General features: G+C 41.9%; 1 protein-coding gene and 1 long non-coding RNA gene across 9 annotated transcripts in view; one reads left to right on the plus strand and one right to left on the minus strand.

Moving 5' to 3' along the window:
* The window catches only part of LOC129036938 (uncharacterized), a 257,911-nt gene extending 254,934 nt beyond the window's left edge, over positions 1-2,977 (plus strand). Inside the window, exon 5 of the long non-coding RNA XR_008502690.2 lies at positions 2,871-2,977. This is a non-coding gene — a long non-coding RNA (uncharacterized LOC129036938). The remainder of the gene's footprint in view (positions 1-2,870) is intronic.
* A 10,588-nt stretch (positions 2,978-13,565) lies between these two features.
* Positions 13,566-18,505, minus strand: part of FGF1 (fibroblast growth factor 1) — a 108,007-nt gene continuing 103,067 nt past the window's right edge. For 5 of the 8 annotated variants that reach the window (XM_054488665.2, XM_054488664.2, XM_054488663.2 and 2 more), the window contains one exon: positions 13,566-16,850. In XM_054488665.2, coding sequence (XP_054344640.1) covers positions 16,656-16,850 — 195 coding nt within the window. In that variant the 3' untranslated portion in view covers positions 13,566-16,655. The remainder of the gene's footprint in view (positions 16,851-18,505) is intronic. The other 3 variants (XM_054488666.2, XM_063665593.1, XM_063665594.1) reach the window with 2 other exon arrangements.

The raw sequence follows: 18,505 nt of genomic DNA on the forward strand, positions 1-18,505 counted from the left end.
CAAAGACTAAGCATTTATTTAATTATTTTGTCTTTTAATTCTTCCTTAATTTAAAACAAGTAGAAGAAATCTTCCAGAGATATGACAAAAAAAACACCAAAAGATGGAAAATAGAGATAGAAAAAAAAGAACATTAAAGGATCAAATCAGGAAGTCAAGCTTCTACTAACAGTAAAGCCGGGTTGGTGGGGGATGCTTAATAAATGGATAGAAGACAATTATCTAAGAAATTTTACCAGAGAATTTCCTAGAACCAAAGGACATACTTTTCTAGATTGGAAGGGCCCACCACAAACTCAACACAGTGAATAAAAAGATCCACACTAAGACTCACTATTAAAACATTTCAAATACTGGAGGCAAAGAAGATACTGAAAACTTCCAGAGGAAAAGAAGGCATGTCATGTAATTGATCAGAAATCAGAATGACATCACACTTTTTCATTTCAATACTCTTAGGGGACAAAAGAACAATGCCTTCAAGTTTATGAGGGAGAATAATTTCCAACTGAAATTTCCATACCCAGCCAGACTGCCACAGAAGTAAAAGGTAAGAATGAAGACATTTTCAGCACAAAGCCCCTTTAAAAAGGGACTTTCCATGTACCATTTATAAAAAAGCTACCAGAGGATATTTTAAAAGATGGGTAGGTGGGTGAAGAATAAATCAAGAAAGAAGATTCTGTGGGATCCTAGAACAGCCAGTCTAAAACAGGAGCGAGTTATAAGGAATCCCAGGAAAATCGTGGAGGGAAGCCACAGGGTGACTGCTCTGCAGGAGGCCCCGAGAACAGCCTCACGAATTGGAGAAAGAGATTGGAGGGCTTCAGAAAGGATATTGCAATGAAAAATTGAAGTGATATGCAATGTAGTTGACTGTACTGAGAGGCTTTTTAGAGTTTTACCACAAGTTAGGGGCTGAATTAATGACTTTTTATTTTTATTTTTTCAGACGGAGTCTCGCTCTGTCACCCATGCTGGAGTACAGTGGAGCAATCTCAGCTCACTGCAACCTCCACCTGCCGGGTTCAGGCAGTTCTCCTGCCTCAGCCTCCTGAGTAGCTGGGACTACAGGCGCCTGCTACCACTCCCAGCTAATTTTTTGAATTTTTAGTAGAGACGGAGTTTCACCGTGTTAGCCAGGATGGTCTCGATCTCCTGACAGTGTGATCCACCAGCCTCGGCCTCCCAAAGTGCTGGGATTACAGGTGTGAGCCACCACACCCGGCCTGAATTAATGATAAGTAGATTGAAAATGGAGGAAATAAAAACCAGACACTGATGTAAGAAAAGACACATAATCATCTGTGTGGTCTTTATGCAACTAACAGTTACACAGTTTTACTAACGTAAACATTGAATGTTGATCTAACCAGTGGTGTGCTGTGGCTACATAGGGAGGGTGCAAATGGCACTAGGATGCAGTGGAGTCTGTGTATACATCTGGCTGGCGGATAGGGCATAAAGCTAAATCCTTATTTCCCATAATGAAGCCAATAGACACTGTTTAATATTGAAAAAAAAATCAGGAAATGCAATATCAACATGATGTTTAGAAATACAAAGTTATCAAAAGAAATATCTAGAGGAAATGAAAATAGTTGCCTCTGGGGAGCAGGAAGTGGGTGCAATGGGAGGGGAGCCTGCTGTTTTTTGTTATAAACCGTATAGTACCATATGACTTTTTAAACTATGGATCTGCATTCATTTGATAATATTTTAAAATAAAAAATTTAAAATTCATTAATTTCAGATTTTGTTTGTTTGTTTTGCGATAGGATCTCACTCTGTCGCCCAGGCTGGAGTGCAGTGGTGTGATCCCAGCCCACTGCAGCCTCAACCTCCCAGGCTCAACAGATCCTCCCACCTTAGCCTCCCCAGTACCTGGGACTATAGGCGTGTGCCACCACACCTGGCTAATTTTTGTATTTTTTTGTAGAGAGGGGATTTCGCCATATTGCCTAGGCTGGTCTCAAACTCCTGGGCTCCTGGGCTCAAGCAATCCACCTCCCAAAGTGCTGGAATTACAGGCACAAGCCACCACGCCCACCCTAATTTCAGATTTGTTAATACTCTTAGTAACTTACTGTGTGACACACGTCACCGTGCAGTATCATATCATCATGTTGGTGAAGTTCTAAGTCACCTTCACCTTCTTCAGTGCAGGATAGTCTACCTCCTACATTTTCATTGTTCAGTACAGTAGCCACTAGTCATGCATTGCTATTTCAATTTAAATTAATTAAATTTACATAAAATTCAAATTTTAATTCTTCAGTCACACAATTCACATTTCCAAGTGCTCAAGAGTCACATGTGGCTAATGACTACCATACTGCACAGCACAGATATTATTTCCATCATTATAGAAAATTCTATGGACAGCACTACCCTAAATTGTTCTCAGATTCATCCCTTCTTCCCAGCATGTTGCCATTCTCTCTGATGCAGTATAGAGTAGTGATGGAAGGTGTGGACCCCGGAGTCGGAATACATGAGCTCAAGTATGGGTGTCATCACTTACTTGCTGTGTGAGTTTGGGTATATCATATATCCTCTTGGTGCTTCAGTTTCCCCATCTATAAGATGAAGATACAAATAGCATCGTCACCTCCTGAGGGTTGTAAGGGTAGACTGTGATAATGCATTTATATGAAGTGCTTAGCACCATGCCTGGCTCATGGGAAACACCCAGTAAAGGTTGCCTGCTGCAATTACTCTTCCTCCTCTTCCTCCTCCTCCTCCTCCTCTCCAACCCCCCATATCCTGTCAGCCACTTCTGAGCTCTCATGCAGCCCTGAAAGACAGTTCCCAATCAAACTCAAAGCTTCCCACCTCGAAGCCCACCTCTCTCTCTTTCTCTCCCCAAGGACTTCCTCGGGTGCTCCAGGAGCTTGTCATTCCAGAGGCAGAGCAGCCCAGAAGTCCTGGGATTTACACCTCTAGTAGAAACCCTCAACCAGAGAAGGATGGAAGTCAATGGGTAAGTACCCCAGCTTCCCTTGTTGGGCAATTCTTAGGTGTTTCCTCCATAATTCCTCAGAGTGCCCCCATTGGAATTAAGGCCAGTTTTCTACAGCAGTGACCTGCTCAGGGATATGCCTTTTGTTGGCCCTTCTTTCTTCCACGTCTGACTTTCTCCTCCCTCAACTTGTAGTTCTTGGACTTTCCTCTCAACCTGCACCCAAGTCATGGTCTCAGGGTCTGTTTTTGGGGGACCCACGCCAAGACTATTATTATCATCGTCATTGTCATCATCATCATTGTGAATTCATTTTCTTTCTTTCTTTCTTTTTTTTTTTTTTGAGACAGAGTCTTGTTCTTTTGCCCAGGCTGGAGTGCAGTGGTGTGGTCTCAGCTCACTGCAACCTCTGCCTCCTGGGTTCAAGTGATTCTCATGCCTCAGCCTCCTGAGTAGCTGGGATTACAGGCATATGCCACCACGCCCAGCTAATTTTTGTATTTTTAGTAGAGATGGGGTTTCATCATGTTGGCCAGGCTGGTCTCCAACTTCTGGCCTCAAGTGATCCTCCTGCCTCGACCTCCCAAAGTGCTGGGATTACAGGCGTGAGTCACTGCACCTGGCCAATTTATTTTCTCCTTATCTCAACACCAAGCTCCTGCAGGAGCCTCCTGGCTGATTTTCCCATCTTCTTTTCCACGCTACAGCTAGAGCTATCTCAGTTTAATCAAAATGTCGAGTTATGACTTACCTGCTTAAAATCTCCACTGGTTCCTTCTTGCCTAAAGGCAGAGTGGAAGCTTAGTCCTGCAATAAAGAACCTTCCCAAATTCCCCAGATTTGTGAAGTAAGTTTCCTACTTTACAGGCTTCACCTCTGGCAAGTTGTGCTGCTCAACATCCTTTAAACCTGGTGTTCTTGTCCTTGTGCCCAAACCCGTGCTGTCTCCTCTGACTGGAGTCATAATAATAGCAGTAATAGTAAATACGCATGGACCACTTTCCCTGTGCCTCACAGTGTTTCTGTGCAATCTGCATGGCTTAGTTCACTGAATCCTCATGCCAACTGTGTGAAGATGCTTATGCTGTTCTCTCTGTATTAGAGATAGGGAGACCAAGTCTTAGGGAAATCACAAATACAGTATTGGCATCAGAGGACTCCAGAGCTTGTGCCCTCTACTTGGCAGGAAAGTGACATTACACACACAGTTAACTCACAGGAAAGAAACTTTACTTACTCAGGAGAGAGAAAAGAAAACGTCACAGTTAATAGTGTGGGTGATCTGCTCATCCTTCTACTCCTTGCATTTGTGGTCCCAGGGCAGTGAGAGGTGAGGTGGGAGTCTGCTGTTACCCCAGTTTTCTGAGCCTCTCATACCAGGAGCACTTCTTGGCCAAGGGTGATTATGGTGCTTAATTATTCACTATATTCACAGGATGTAGCCCCCAAACACATGTCAGTGACTTCCTCTGGTGCTCAGCTGAAGAAGCAGTGATCTGTGATCTGTTTCCATGTGGGAGAAAGGAACGGCCATATTGGATTTGCCCAAGGATGGTACATGTGTCTCCCTGCAGGCTTGTTGGGGGTGACTTTGACCATGTGTGGCTCCCTTTCGTGCGTGACTCTCTGGTATCTAATCCACGAGTGAGGTGAGACTCCATGGTCCTGCTTCCTTTTCCTACTTCCCCACCTGGTAGACACCTGCTGTCTTAGTCTGTCTGGGCTGCTGTAAAAAAATACCACAGACTGAATAGCTTATAAACAACAGAAATTTATTGTTCACAGTTCTGGAAGCTGGGAAGCTCAAGATCAAGGCATCGGCAGATTTGGTGTCTGGCAAGGGCCCACTTTCTGGTTCATAGAAAGTGGTTCATGACTCCTTTTGGCTTTGTCCTCACAGTGGAAGGGACAAGGCAGTTCCATCAGGCCTCTTTTATAAGGGCACTAATTCCATTGACCAATCACCTCCCAAAGGTCCCATCTCCCACCACTATCCCATTGGTGATTCAGTTTCAACACATGAATTTTGAGGACATGCAAACATACAAACCATAGTGCCTGCTTATCTCTTCTGATAGAACTGAAATGTTACTCGTCTGGGAAGTCTTCCTTAACTCCCCTGGGAAGAATTTTTCCTCCTACCTGTGTTCTGGTAGCATCCAGTCCATATTCCTCTTAGTGCTCTCCTGTTACATTTAATGATTTGTTCGTATATCACATTCTCCAGCCAAGTTGTGAGTGTGAACTTCTCAATAGTATCGGTTTTTTGTTCTCTGGATTCTTTGGTGTCTATTACAATCCCTTCTTCCATACCAGGAATTCAGAAACTACTTTATTGTTTGGTTGTCAGGAAGGCAGATCTCCATGCCTTTTAAACTTTTATTTATTTATTTATTTATTTTTTCTGAGATTTTCTGAGACAGAGTCTCACTCTGTCACCCAGGCTGTAGTGCAGTGGCATGATCTCAGCTCACTGCAACCTCTGCCTCCCAGGTTCAGGTGATTCTTGTGCCTCAGCCTCCCGAATGGCTGGGATTACAGGCATGCGCCACCATGTCTGGCTAATTTTTGTGTTTTTAGTAGAGATGGGGTTTCTCCATGTTAGCCAGGCTGGTCTCGAACTCCTGACCTCAAATGATCCACCTGCCTCGGCCTCTCTAAGTGCTGGGATTACAGATGTGAGCCACCATGGCTTACATGGTGAGGCATGGCACCCAGCCCCATGCCTTTTAGAAAAAAGAGTGAGATCAATTCAGAGTGGTTATTATAAAGAATCAGTCATGTTTCTTATAGAACCTGGAATACCAAAAATATTTTGTCTCTATTCACTTTATTTCCCTTTGATTTCTTTGTTCTTTCCATGGGATCACTATTTGACCTTATGACTCTAAGGAGCTAGTTTCTTTTTTTTTTTTTGGGATGGAGTCTTGCTGTGTCGCCCAGGCTGGAGTGCAGTGGCACGATCTCGGCTCACTGCAAGCTCCGCCTCCCGGGTTCATGCCATTCTCCTGCCTCAGCCTCCCGAGTAGCTGGGACTACAGGCACCTGCCACCACGCCCAGCTAATTTTTTTGTATTTTTAGTAGAGACGGGGTTTCACCGTGTTAGCCATGATGGTCTCAAACTCCTGACCTCGTGATCTGCCCACCTCGGCCTCCCAAAGTGCTGGGATTACAGGCTTGAGCCACCGCGCCTGGCAAGGAGCTAGTTTCTGAAAAGTAATGTGAGCTGTTGAGTTTTCCTCCTTAGATCTATAAAAACATATGTATGTTGTCTATTTTCATACCCAGATTAAGACATTGCCTCCAGCCAGCCAATTCCCCTTCTCCTGTCCCTGAGTCATGAAACTGGCACCATCTCTGAAAAGTTTCCAAGTTGTCTTTCTGTTTTTGTAGCTTGTGAAAGATGTGGTTTTTGGTTGTGTGATTCTTTTTAAGCTGCTTCATTTGTTTTTGGACTGAATAGTAGCATAGCTACCCAAACTTGGACAGAAATATCAAAATCAGAATCTCTGGAAGTACAGCAATAAGAAGCTAATTACTTCATGTTTTCAATATGAATGAGACTCAGATACAGAACAGAATCACTGCTTCCCTGTTCTAACTCGCACCTCAGCTATGCTGGCAAACCTTGTTTTTCCTTTTGGGTTTAAGGGAATATGTTGGGAATAAAAAGAATTTTCCTATACTCCACCTGCTGAATGGAATGAAAAAAAGCCTCCATGAAAGATGTAAGTATTTAGCAAATACAACTTCAGCTTCCAAAGTTTCATGTCTGAAATACATTTCAGAGTTTCAGATTTGAATCCAGGCCAGAAACATGCATGCTGTTACTGATTATTTGTGTCCTTTGGCAGAGGGTCTAGGGAAGTGTTATAATTCAGCTGTGTGGGGAGAGAGGATGATCGTGTATATGTGGCTTCTACATGGTTGTCTGCAGATGGTGGAGAATGGAGTCCACCAGCTTCCCTCTTCTATCACTGGCTTCTACCTCCCTGGATGGCCTTCCTTCATACCATGCCCTGCCGCCCCTTGCCTTCTATACTTGAGCCTCACTGGCATCATTCTTTTTCCTGTCACAGGGCCTTGGCACATGCTGCTGCCTCTATCTGGAGTGTTCTTCACAAGCCTTGCCATATCTCTTTAACTAGTCAACTCTTACTCTTCCTTCAGATATCAGCTGACTTCCTGGGGGAAGCTCTTAAGTGAAATGAAGTGAAATTCCCTTCTTATATGGTCCGAGGACACTGGATACTTCTTTGCAAGCAGCTGTGATAGTTGCAGTTTTACATTTCTCTGTGTGATTCCTTGGGTAAATTACTTCCTAAAGTGTGGTATATGTATGACGGGAGAGATGGTATGTGGATGTCCTTTTATGATGTTAAAGTTATATGTTTATTTTAATGTGTATTAGAAGAAATATCTATATAGTACTACTAGTAATGAATACTTACACTTTTATGAGTATTTTTGCATACAGTGGGCCTTAAAGTAGATAAAACAATCCATCTTACATAAATTATATGAATGAGAAGTACCATAATCAGACAATAGGTATATATGGCAAAAATTTTGGAAGCAATATGCAAATGGTTGAAATTTGAAAAATGTGTTCATCAATATCTGTCTCCCTTTATGAGAGTGTAAGCTCCAGGAAAGAGGTTTACTGTGCACCCTTGCACCCACCAGACCTAGTGCATATTTAGGTCTTAAGAAATATTTGTTGAAAGAATGGACAAGTGATTGAATGAAAAACCTAGTGATTTAACCAGTGCCCCTCCCAAGTAACATTAGGACAGGTGATTAGAAAGAAGGTTAAGGTTTCATTGAGGATCATCCATATAGATTGCAGACAGGGGATAGGCTGGAACTTTGTACAATGCCTATACTCATTTTGATGACCAGAGCAAGAAAAACAATATGACCCTTGAACTAGCTGAAGAGAGCTATGGTATCTTTTAAATCTTCTCTTAACTAAACAAATCTCGTTTCTTTAGTTGTTTTTTGTTTGTTTGTTTTGTATATGTTTTTATGGCCCTTTACTAGTCATCCGTTATTCTCCACATAATTTTGTTTTAAAATTTATAAAGGTTTATTTAATATGCAGCATCTAGAATAAGATACCATAGTCCACATGTGGGCTGACCAGCTGAAACTACAATAGGGAAATTATCATCATCTGGGTCTTATTAAACTTGGAGTCAACTAAGATTCTCATCTTTTTCATATGCACTGCTGTGGAACAAGATCTCTCCAAATACGGATTCATGAAATTGATCACTCGGAACCTAAATGGAGGCTCTAAAAGGTTATTTTTAGTCCTATCTTATTATATAATATATAGGATATTTATTATAAAAATAATGGCACGTTTATTTAATCCTTATTATATGCTAGATATTTTGTTAAAAATACTTGCATGCCTCCCTCTCATTTAATCTTCCCAACAACTCTGTGAGGTTGATACTATTTGTATCCTCATTTTACAGAGGAGGAAATGGAGGCACAGACAGATTAAGTAATTTGCCCAAAGTTACAAAGTCAGTAAGTGGAGGAGTCAAGATTGCAACTCTGTCTGACTTCTAAGGTATCTTCTTCTGTATCTGTATCTCATGTTGATTTGTGTTAATTTAAAGTAGGGAATGACTCAACAATATGTAAAGATAGTACCTTGAACATACCTAGTGTTCTTCTGAGAATCTCAGAAGGCTTAGAAAGATAGCATTTTTTTTTAAAGGAAATAAAGCCAAAAAAATTAGCACTTTCTCCACCACTATAAGCTTTTTCAGAGAAAGAACCACCTTTTTTCATCTTTGAATACTCTGTATCTAGCAGAGTATCTAAATCATGTTTATGACAGTTAACAGTTTATTGCTTTTCTGCTCCAAATCTACTCTTTGCATCATTTTGCTACAGTGAAGCGGAACCCTGAAAACATTTCTATACCAGCTGATATGAAGTAACGTTTGTCAGTAGAGGGCGCTGGGGAGACACTATCAGAAGAAGGGGCATTTCTTTGGGGTTCTTGTACTTTTCTTCTTGCTCCTGTGTTTCTTCTTGCTCCTATGGTGCAGTGGCCACTGGGCAGCTCCCTGTGGAGACCTGCTGGTGCACACCTTTTGGCGAGTTTTACTGGCACCCCAGCAAGTTGCTTCCAGAGAGTTTCACCAGCATTCTAGTGGGAATGAAGCACCTCGGTGAAATTCTTCACCATCCAGTGGGCCATGGACATATCTCGAATGCAGCCTGAGTCTCATCTTGACAGGGTGTCCTTTTTCAAATGAGTTCCTTCCTTGAATACTCTCCTCAGCTTTGAAGATAGTAGTTGCTCTCTACACCTGCTATTCCAATGTTCTTTAGAGATCTCCTTACCCTTCTTAGTAGTTAATCCCTTTTACTAGTTAACAATTCTTTCCATTAAAATATCCCCCCTATTCAAATGATTTGTGTGGTTTCTGTCTCCTGACTGGACCCTGACTAATATAGACAATAAATAGTTAATGGATGGGCTGGGCATAGTGGCTCATACCTGTAATCCCAGCACTTTGGGCGGCTGAGGCGGGCAGATCACTTGAGGTCACGAGTTCGAGACCAGCCTGGCGACATGGCAAATCCCTGATTAAAAATACAAAAATTAGCCGGGCGTGGTGATACTCGCCTGTAGTCCCAGCTACTCAGGAGGCTGAGGCAGGAGAATCACTTGAACCCAGGAGGCGGAGGTTGCAGTGAGCCGAGATCATGCCACTGTGCTCTAGCCTGGGCGACAGAGTGAAGTTTTTTGAAGTGAAGTTTCTTGGAGTTATACATTTTCTCTCTCTCTCCTTCCTTCCTTCCTTCCTTCCTTCCTTTCCTTCCTTTCCTTCTTTTCTTTCCTTCCCTTTTTTCCTTCTTTTCTTTTTTTCTTTCTTTCATTTCTTTCTCCCTCTGCCTCCCTCTTCTCTCTTCTCTCTCTCCCTGCCCTACCCTGCCCTGCCCTGCCCTGCCCTGCCCTTTTCTTTCTTTCTCTCTCTTTCTCTCTTTCTTTCGTCTTGCTCTGTTGCCCAGGCTGGAGTGCAGTGGCATGATCTTGGCTCACTGCAACCTCCACCTCCTGGGTTCAAGCAATTCTTATACATTTTCAAGCAATCTATAAAACCTACCTCTTTTTGGCCGGGCATGGTGGCTCACACCTGTAATCCCAGCAGTTTGAGAGGCCAAGGCGGGCGGATCATGAGGTCAGGAGATCGAGACCATCCTGGCTAACATGGTGAAGCCCCGTCTCTACTAAAAATACAAAAATTAGCTGGCATGGTGGTGGATGCCTGTAGTCTCAGCTACTCGGGAGGCTGAGGCAGGAGAATCACTTGAACCTGGGAGGTGGAGGTTGCAGTGAGCTGAGATTACACCACTGGACTCCAGCCTGGGCAACAGAGTGAGACTCCGTCTCAAAAAAGAAAACCAAAAACCTACCTCTTTTTCACCTCAATTAAATATACAGCAGATTTCAGTAGCATCAAGGATATAGAAACATATTTCCCTGTCATGTGCTCTCTCTGCACAACCATCTTGGATTTGCAATTTTGTCCTGTATTAGCAGAAACAATCTGCCCAGTCTTAAAACTTGTACCATTTCCTGGGTCAATAGCACTGTCCCTAATGCAGGTGTTCTGTTTTGAGAATGCAATAGATTTTACTATTCATTTCCACAGGAAGTTGCTAAACTCTTAATACAGTTGATATTCCCAGGCTCTGAACAGTCTTGTTTTTCTAATCCATGCAAAACGAGTTAGTATATAATACATTCCTATAACTTATTTTGGAGAATAAGGCATATTAGAAAATAATCCAACATCTTACTCTTATGTATCTATGGGTCAGACTAAAAAAAATTATTTCCTAAGAAAACATGAAATGTGAAAATCACAGTGAAGTGTGTCTCTGTGACAATTGGCACAAATTGACTATTTACAGCTCTATCCCCAAACACTTTGGCCAAGTGAACCAAATCCTTAAATTGAACACAGTTCCAAACAGGGAATGCCCAACCCTTCATTAAGGCTGATAGAAAAGCGCATCAAGGACATGTGAGGTTTTCCTTGTTTATGTAATAAAACAGACACCAATGTTTAGCTGCTGAATGTGTAAATATAGCCTGCGTGACAGTGGGGAGCTAAGAAGGAAGGAAGCAATTTGGGAAATACCTCCTTCCCACATCACAAACATTCTCAGAACCATCAGAAGACCCCAAAGCGAGGCCCTACAATATGTGCATTTTATAAAACAAACCCACCCTCTGGCTTCAGGCTGTGTGTGACCTGGTTTCTCTTTTTAATTTTATAACTAGGGTGGAAAGCTAACAGTGTAGTATGTCATGGTCAATATGTCAACCGCAAAGTGGGTCCAATGTTGCAGAAAGATTCCAATAGTCATTTAGTACATTTCCCTTGTTAATTGACAGAATGGTAGTTCAATCACTAGGGTCTGGAGTCCCTAGCATCAGATCCCCAGGCCTAAAGCTCTGAGTTCTCTGAGTCGATTTTAGTGTACATTTATGTACAATGGCAAGAGGAGTTTTTTCTGGGGGGTGGAGGACAGCTTTGGGGAGTGGATTTGAAGGAGGGGGCGCGGAGGTCCCACTTTTTACTAGCCATTATTTCAATTTTAATGGTCGTCAAACAAATCATCCCTAGTCATTTTGAAATGGAGAGCATACAAGTCCTGCTGCTCAGTTGGGCTTAAATATTTCCACCTTGTCACTACTGCTTCCAAAAATATTTTTTGTTAATTTGTGAAAGTGTAGTTGACAGCACATTTTTGTCTGATGTGCTACTACTACCATACTAGCTAATATAACAACCCAAAAGTGCTTAGGATTGGAGATTCCTCCTCCCTTTCCACCCCATGATAAATAGGATATCACTCAGATAAATATGAAAAGTGAAGACTATATTTATATTTTTCTCTTTGTGGTCAAGTTCACTGACAGGAGGTCCATTCTCAGCCACCCACACCCCACCAAATATTTAAGACATAGGATTACTTTGTTTAGTTGGTTCAGCCAAGATGGAAAATGCAGAGCCATGTATAAGCTGCATTCCAGCAGCAATGGTGTTTAGCTTATGACTGAGCCAGGAATGGCACACTTTTTAAATGGTAGATAAGAGGTGAGACAGGATCATTTCCAGAAAGTGATGGGAGCTGGGGAAGATGCATAGAGGCCCCAGGTTATAGCCTTTTCTTGGTTCAATCTGCTTTTTATGTTTTTATTAGAAATGGTTAAGAACTAGGAATTGGTGGGGGGTTGGGGAGGCAACAGAGAGGAATGAAGTGAAGACTGTGGGAGTTAGGGAGGGAATGACCTCAAGACCCAACGTGATGAGAATTCCAAAGGAGCGGGAGGGGGGGTCAAAGTCTCCAGGGCTTCCAAGAGCAGAAAAATCTGCCAGACCAGCCTTGGAGGCAGCAGTGGGCGCCCATGGAATCTGTTCCATTACATTCATTTTGCATGATTAGCAGCAAACCAGGCTAAAAGAATTAACAGAGCCTTCAAAACAGATGGTTCCTGGGTAACAGGATGTCCTCTTGTCTTGTTTACTCAAGAACAAACTGCGTCTTTGAAAACACTAAAGTCATAACACAAGATCCTCATTGGGTCTCGCCATCTTTGGGAAGAACAGTTGCTTTAAGTCAGTGTTTTTCAAACTGTGGTTGTGACCCATGAATGTTGTGAACCAAGTTAAATGATGTTTGACTAGTGTGTTTTAGTGGAATGTAACAGAAGAATCAAAGTGCCTCTCATCTAGTTTTGTGAAATTTTTGTTTCAGTGGTGTGTATGTATAACAGTGTGTATGTGCCAGTTTGTAATGGAAAATGTAGTTCTTATGGTGGAGCAAGATCCAAAAAGCAGAAAAATATTGCTTTAGGCAACTTTAGAAGGGAAAGAAAGGATTGAGTGTGGTATACCAATATTGTGGTATGTAATTAGCAGAGTGAGCACACTCTCCCCACCTTTTTCCTTAGATGATGCGTGTGCATCTGTGTGTGTGATTCTGCGTGACGTGCTAGGCAGCAGCGTACTTCCTCCTAAGAATAAGATGTCATAAGATCCAGAGGTTTATTTAAGGAAACACTGCTTAGAATGATAATTTAGAAAATCTGAGAAGCAAATCTATAGCTCCACATCAGGGCTCCTAAGATGAAGAGATCCACCCTCTTGCCATTGACTTAAAATTGTAAATAAGTCCTTAAATGTTTTTTTTTTCAGGTCATATAATATCTTTGCCTAAGCACGAGCCAGTCACCTCAACAATAGTAGCATAATTTTACATGGTTTATGTTAAGAAGAAAAGGTTTCACCTGAGTTGTTTATGGTGCCTGGCTCCTCAGGAGGCGAATTTCCTGTATATGTATATTACCCTAACAGAAATGTAGAAAATCACCCATACTGCCTTCTGTTTCCAAACACATTGAAAAATGTTTCTACCTTCGCATTCCCTGTTAGCCTTTAAAGTCTGACATCTGGTAACAAGGTAAGTATCGCAAACTAAGCAGCCACACCTCAGGGATGCTGGGGAAGTCCTTCGATAGAAAGATGAGGCAGCAGGATGCTCAGAAACTCAGAGACATTATCACCTATTATTGGAACATTTATTAATATTTGTAAGGTGCAGACTATGATACACAAAAAGACAGTGATGTGAAATGACAGGCGTCTTCATCAGAGGTCTGCTTTGCAGCCTGTGAGTTTAGTTGTCAGCAGTACACTCAAGGCTGGGGACTTGGCGACTTGGGTTCCTTTGCCTCTGACACAAAGCAAGGACCTTCAGTAACAGCTGATGCTCCAATCAGTTTTTTGTTCACACACACTGTTGGCCATAGGAATCTTTCTTATCATGCCTTCCAAGGAAACCAATACCTACCTCCACCACCATCACATTGCAAATGACCAAAAGCACATATGTTCATGATGCTTTGTTCAGAGCTGGCCCGAAAATGAATCCATATGAGAGGCACATGACAGGAGCTGGCTATGAGACTTACTTAAGACAGCAATGGGAATGTCCCCAGGTTAATGAACTAGAGCATGTTCAAAACAGAGCAGGGAGCTACCAACCTCTTCCTTCTGAGAAGATCTGACACGCTCTTTGGCTGATTTGAAAGCAGTCCCCCTGAAGCTGACCCGATTCTCAAGATGAAAATGCTAAGTTTACCTTGCCATGTCCTCTGACATTTTGATAGGGGTTTATTTTATGCTGGGGGTTGCTGATTCTTCCAAAATCTGGGTTTCTGGGATTTGCTGTTTATTCAGCAGGAACCTACAAAGTCTGTGTTTATTCTTGACTGAAAGAATTGAATCCACAGCATCTTTCTTCATAAATATAATGCCCTGGGAGAAGATACAGCAGCAAACCAGACAGACAAGGTCCCCAGTATCCAGTACAGTGCCTAGCACACAGTAGGCACCTTAATAGTCATTGATAGATGGTCGAGGTCACACTGGTGTTTTTACTACAATGCTTTGCATCTCTGAAATCACAGACTTCCATTTCACAAGTTAGCAATGGTATTTAATTTTCCTTGGCCAATGTTATGCTTGAGTTTGATTCATACAGTAAAAAGTATGGACCATTATAATTATCTTAGATTTCCTCTCTGGGCATCTTTTTCTGGCCAAATCTTCATACTAAAGAGACGTTAAGCCACACTGCAGTTTCTCTAACTTGCCTGCAAAGATTTACTAAAATAAAACAGATTGATCTTATCCAAGTAACAAAAACAAAAAAGTTATGAAATCATTTTGCTGCACAAATCTAAAATACTATTATTAACCATAATGTCAGCTTACTTAGGTCAATTCTTCAATTTCACTATTGCTTTGAACTTTCACAAATTGTCATTTTCCTTCCATTCTAAATATGACAGTTCAGTTACTAAGGAATTGTTTTTAGTTAACAATTACTTCAATTTCATATGAAACATGAGCTAACACTCTCATCAATTTTTATTCACAATTACCATTGCTTAAGAGTTCCTGCTTCCAAAACAAAATTTGTAATAGCACAGTGGAAAACAAAAATCTCATTTTATAGGTAAATGTAAGTATCAGATAAGTGAGTAGCTTATACATTGTATCCTATTACTATCGTTCTCAGTGCCTGAATACTAATCAGTTTAACTGCTTTCAAGCTATATATTTTTAAATGCAATTAAAACATACAGTCTCACAGTAAATTTCAATGGCTTATTAAAGGCCTTTACATGGCATCAGTATCATATGTTAGAGATGAATGGTGTTTCTAATTTGCTAGCCACTTGGGTCAAGTTTAAGCAGGAAGCATATTTATACAAGTAATGGTAATACAAACGGTCTCTTGGGAAAAGCTGTTGGTAGGGGTTTAACATTTTTGAAGTATGTTTTTGTATATCTTCGAAATGGGCATTTTATAGGCATTGGGCCAAAGCATCTTAAAATCATGCTCCTTAGTACAGGCATAACTATTGTCAGTGCTGCCTGAATGCTCAGGTAGACTCATGAGGTGTGCATTTTTAAGGGTGAGTTGAGGTCAGGTGAGGTTCGGGGAGTCGAACCACCTTCATTTGAATAACACTCTTTAGGACCAGGACCCTGCTCCTTAACGTATGGCGGGTAGGGCAGCAGTATTGTCAGCACCTGTACCTGGGGGCCTGATGGAACTGCAGAAACTCTGCCCCCAACCCACTGAATCAGAATCTCCATTCAAACCAGGTCGCCAGATGATCTGCAAGCACTTCAGTGTTGGAGAAGCACTGGGCTAGGACCCCAAAGCCTCTGCTTACCAGGGGCCAAGCACAATGTGGCATTACTTTCTTCTTCCTTCTCCTTCTGAAATCATCCTCTTTTTATGATATCCCCTCAGCCAGTTTCCCTTTCTTTCTCCTCACTCCCACACTCAGTCCCCAGATCCACATGAATTTCCCAGCTCTGATATCCTTGCTTGTTATCAAAAAACCACTTCTAGTGCTCTCCACCTGAAGTCACCCAGGGCTCTCTGCTGCTGAGTAACCTTGGGAAGGTCAAGGCGTGGTAATGACTCCCAAGGATTGATTCTGCCTTCCTGAGGCTGGGCCTCCCTTTCTTCATTTATTCTACATGGAGATGCCATCCTTCTAAGTTACCCACCAGAATCCAATCTCTCCTTTCCATTTTAGATGCCTCTGTTCTGAAGGGGGGATTTCCTTGTCCCTGTTTCTGGTCATGGAACGCTGCCTTCCTAACCTGGCATGAAGCTTCTTTGCTAATATTTGCAGGGCACAGGAAGGACAAAAGGGAGCCATGCCAGATGTTTGGGGGAATCACAGACAGGGTTTACTCAGTAGAGGGAAATAGTGTGCAGTTACTAATGTCCCACTTAGCAGACCCCTTAACACACTTCATTTGGCCCCACTTTTGCATTGAGGGACTCAGCCTGCAAGAGGCAATTGGAGATCCAAACCCAGACCCAGACTGGCCAGCCAGTTGACTCCTAGAAGCAATTTGGTCCCTCTGTTCTAAACTGTGCAGGGGTAAAAGGCTCTGCAAAGAAGTGAACTGGGCATTTAGAAGCAAGTTGCTTACAAATTCAGGCTCTGTGGGCTGGGGGTTAGCGCAGCCAATGGTCAAGGGAACATTTTTGGGTCAACCGGGTGAGGACCCCTCGAAGCTTCTCTGGAGTGGTCAACACCCAGAACAGATCTCTTTAATCGGAAGAGACTGGCAGGGGGAGAAACAAGATTGCTTTCTGGCCATAGTGAGTCCGAGGACCGCGTTTGCAGCTTCCATTCTTCTTGAGGCCAACAAACCAATTCTTCTCTGCATGCTTCTTGGATATATAGGTGTTGTAATGGTTCTCCTCCAGCCTTTCCAGGAACAAACATTCCTCATTTGGTGTCTGCTAAAAAGATAAAACCAAAAGAGAGTAGGACAATCAGTGAGTAGTTTCACATGGGGATCCCCATCTACTAGCTGTGTGACATTGGGCAAAATACTAAAGCTCTCCATGCCTCAGTCTCCTCTTCAGGAAAATTGGGGTCATGGTGGAACTTATTTCACAGGGTAGTCATAAGGACTTAGAACAGCACCAGGCACTAAAGAGCCGTCAATATGCATTTGCTGTTATTGCAAACTCCCTTTCCATTTAAAATCCATTTTAAAGTAATTAAGATGCTACTGATAAGAGCACTTCTAAGAGTCCTCAGGACTCTAGAATCTCCCACTGGGGACATCCTGCTCGACTATAAGTACCTTGAGGGCAGGGCTGGATCTTTCATCTCTGTAGTGGCCTGGCACACAGGCCTGACCATGGAAAAACATTCAAAATAGGTAAAAACCAGACTGTGATGTGGTGGGTTGTTGTTGTCGTTGTTGTTGTTTTAACTTGAAGACTAGACTTAGAGAATAAACAAAAAGCTGCTAAAATGCCTTTTTATCCTGGTGATTTTCACTAACATCAGGATTTTACCTGAGTATTGTTATGAAGATATGCTTGTGCAAAATTTATCCTAAGCATGAAACATATCCTAGAATGTAAATGTTTTTTAAAATGAAAATAGCTTTATTTTTTGCTCCTTATAAAAAGAATCTTATAAATAGATGCTACTTGTGGTCAGGCACAGTGGCTCATGCCTGTAATCGCAACATTTTGGGAGGCTGAGGCAGGAGGATTGCTTGAGCCCACGAATTTGAGGCCAGTCTGGGCAACATAGCAAGACCCATTCTCTACAATTTTTTTTTTTTTAATTAGCTAGGTGCCATGGCATGTGCCTGTCCTCCTAGCTACTTAGGAGGCTGAGGTAGGAGGATTGCTCGACCCCAGGAGTTTGAGGCTGTAGTGAGCTATGATTGTACCACTGCACTCTAGTCTGGGTGATAGAGCGAGACCCTGTCTCTAAAGAGTAATAAAAATGCTACTTATAAGAAGAATTGTACTTTTAAAAACATACCTTTACTTTGTAAAAAGAAAAAACTATCCCAAAACCCACCACCCAGATATAGGCAACTGTTAATCACTGATGAACATCCTTCCCTACATCTCTTTATGTACATACAGACTAGATAAGGCTGTATGGATATAGACTTATGATATCATCAAAATGTCATGTTTTATTTGATGTTTTAAAAATGAACAACAAACCTATGAAAACATTCAATACTGCTAACGAGAAAAATGCAAGTTAAAAATTATTTATCATATGTTAGCTATCCTATGTGCAAAGATAAAAAAAAATTTGCGCAAAGATAAAAAACCATTTGCAAGACTTAGAATGTGGGAGGTAGGCACTGCCATGCAAAGTTGGCGAGAAAAATTAGTGGAAACTTTCTGAAGACAGTTTAGCAATATGTATCAAAATTTACAAGATGTATTACCTTTGACTCAGCAATTACACTTCTAGGAATCTACCCCTAGGAGATGGTTGAGTAAGTGTACAACTGTATTTTTGAGGATGGTCTCTGAACCAATGGTTATAGGGGCAAGCGATTAGGAGTAACCTATGTGTCCGTGGAAAGGTGATTGGTTAAGTGGATAAAAGAATATCTGTACAGTAGAAC

The sequence above is a fragment of the Pongo pygmaeus genome, chromosome 4, assembly GCF_028885625.2.
Source record: "Pongo pygmaeus isolate AG05252 chromosome 4, NHGRI_mPonPyg2-v2.0_pri, whole genome shotgun sequence".
NCBI classification, from domain to species: Eukaryota; Metazoa; Chordata; class Mammalia; order Primates; family Hominidae; genus Pongo; species Pongo pygmaeus.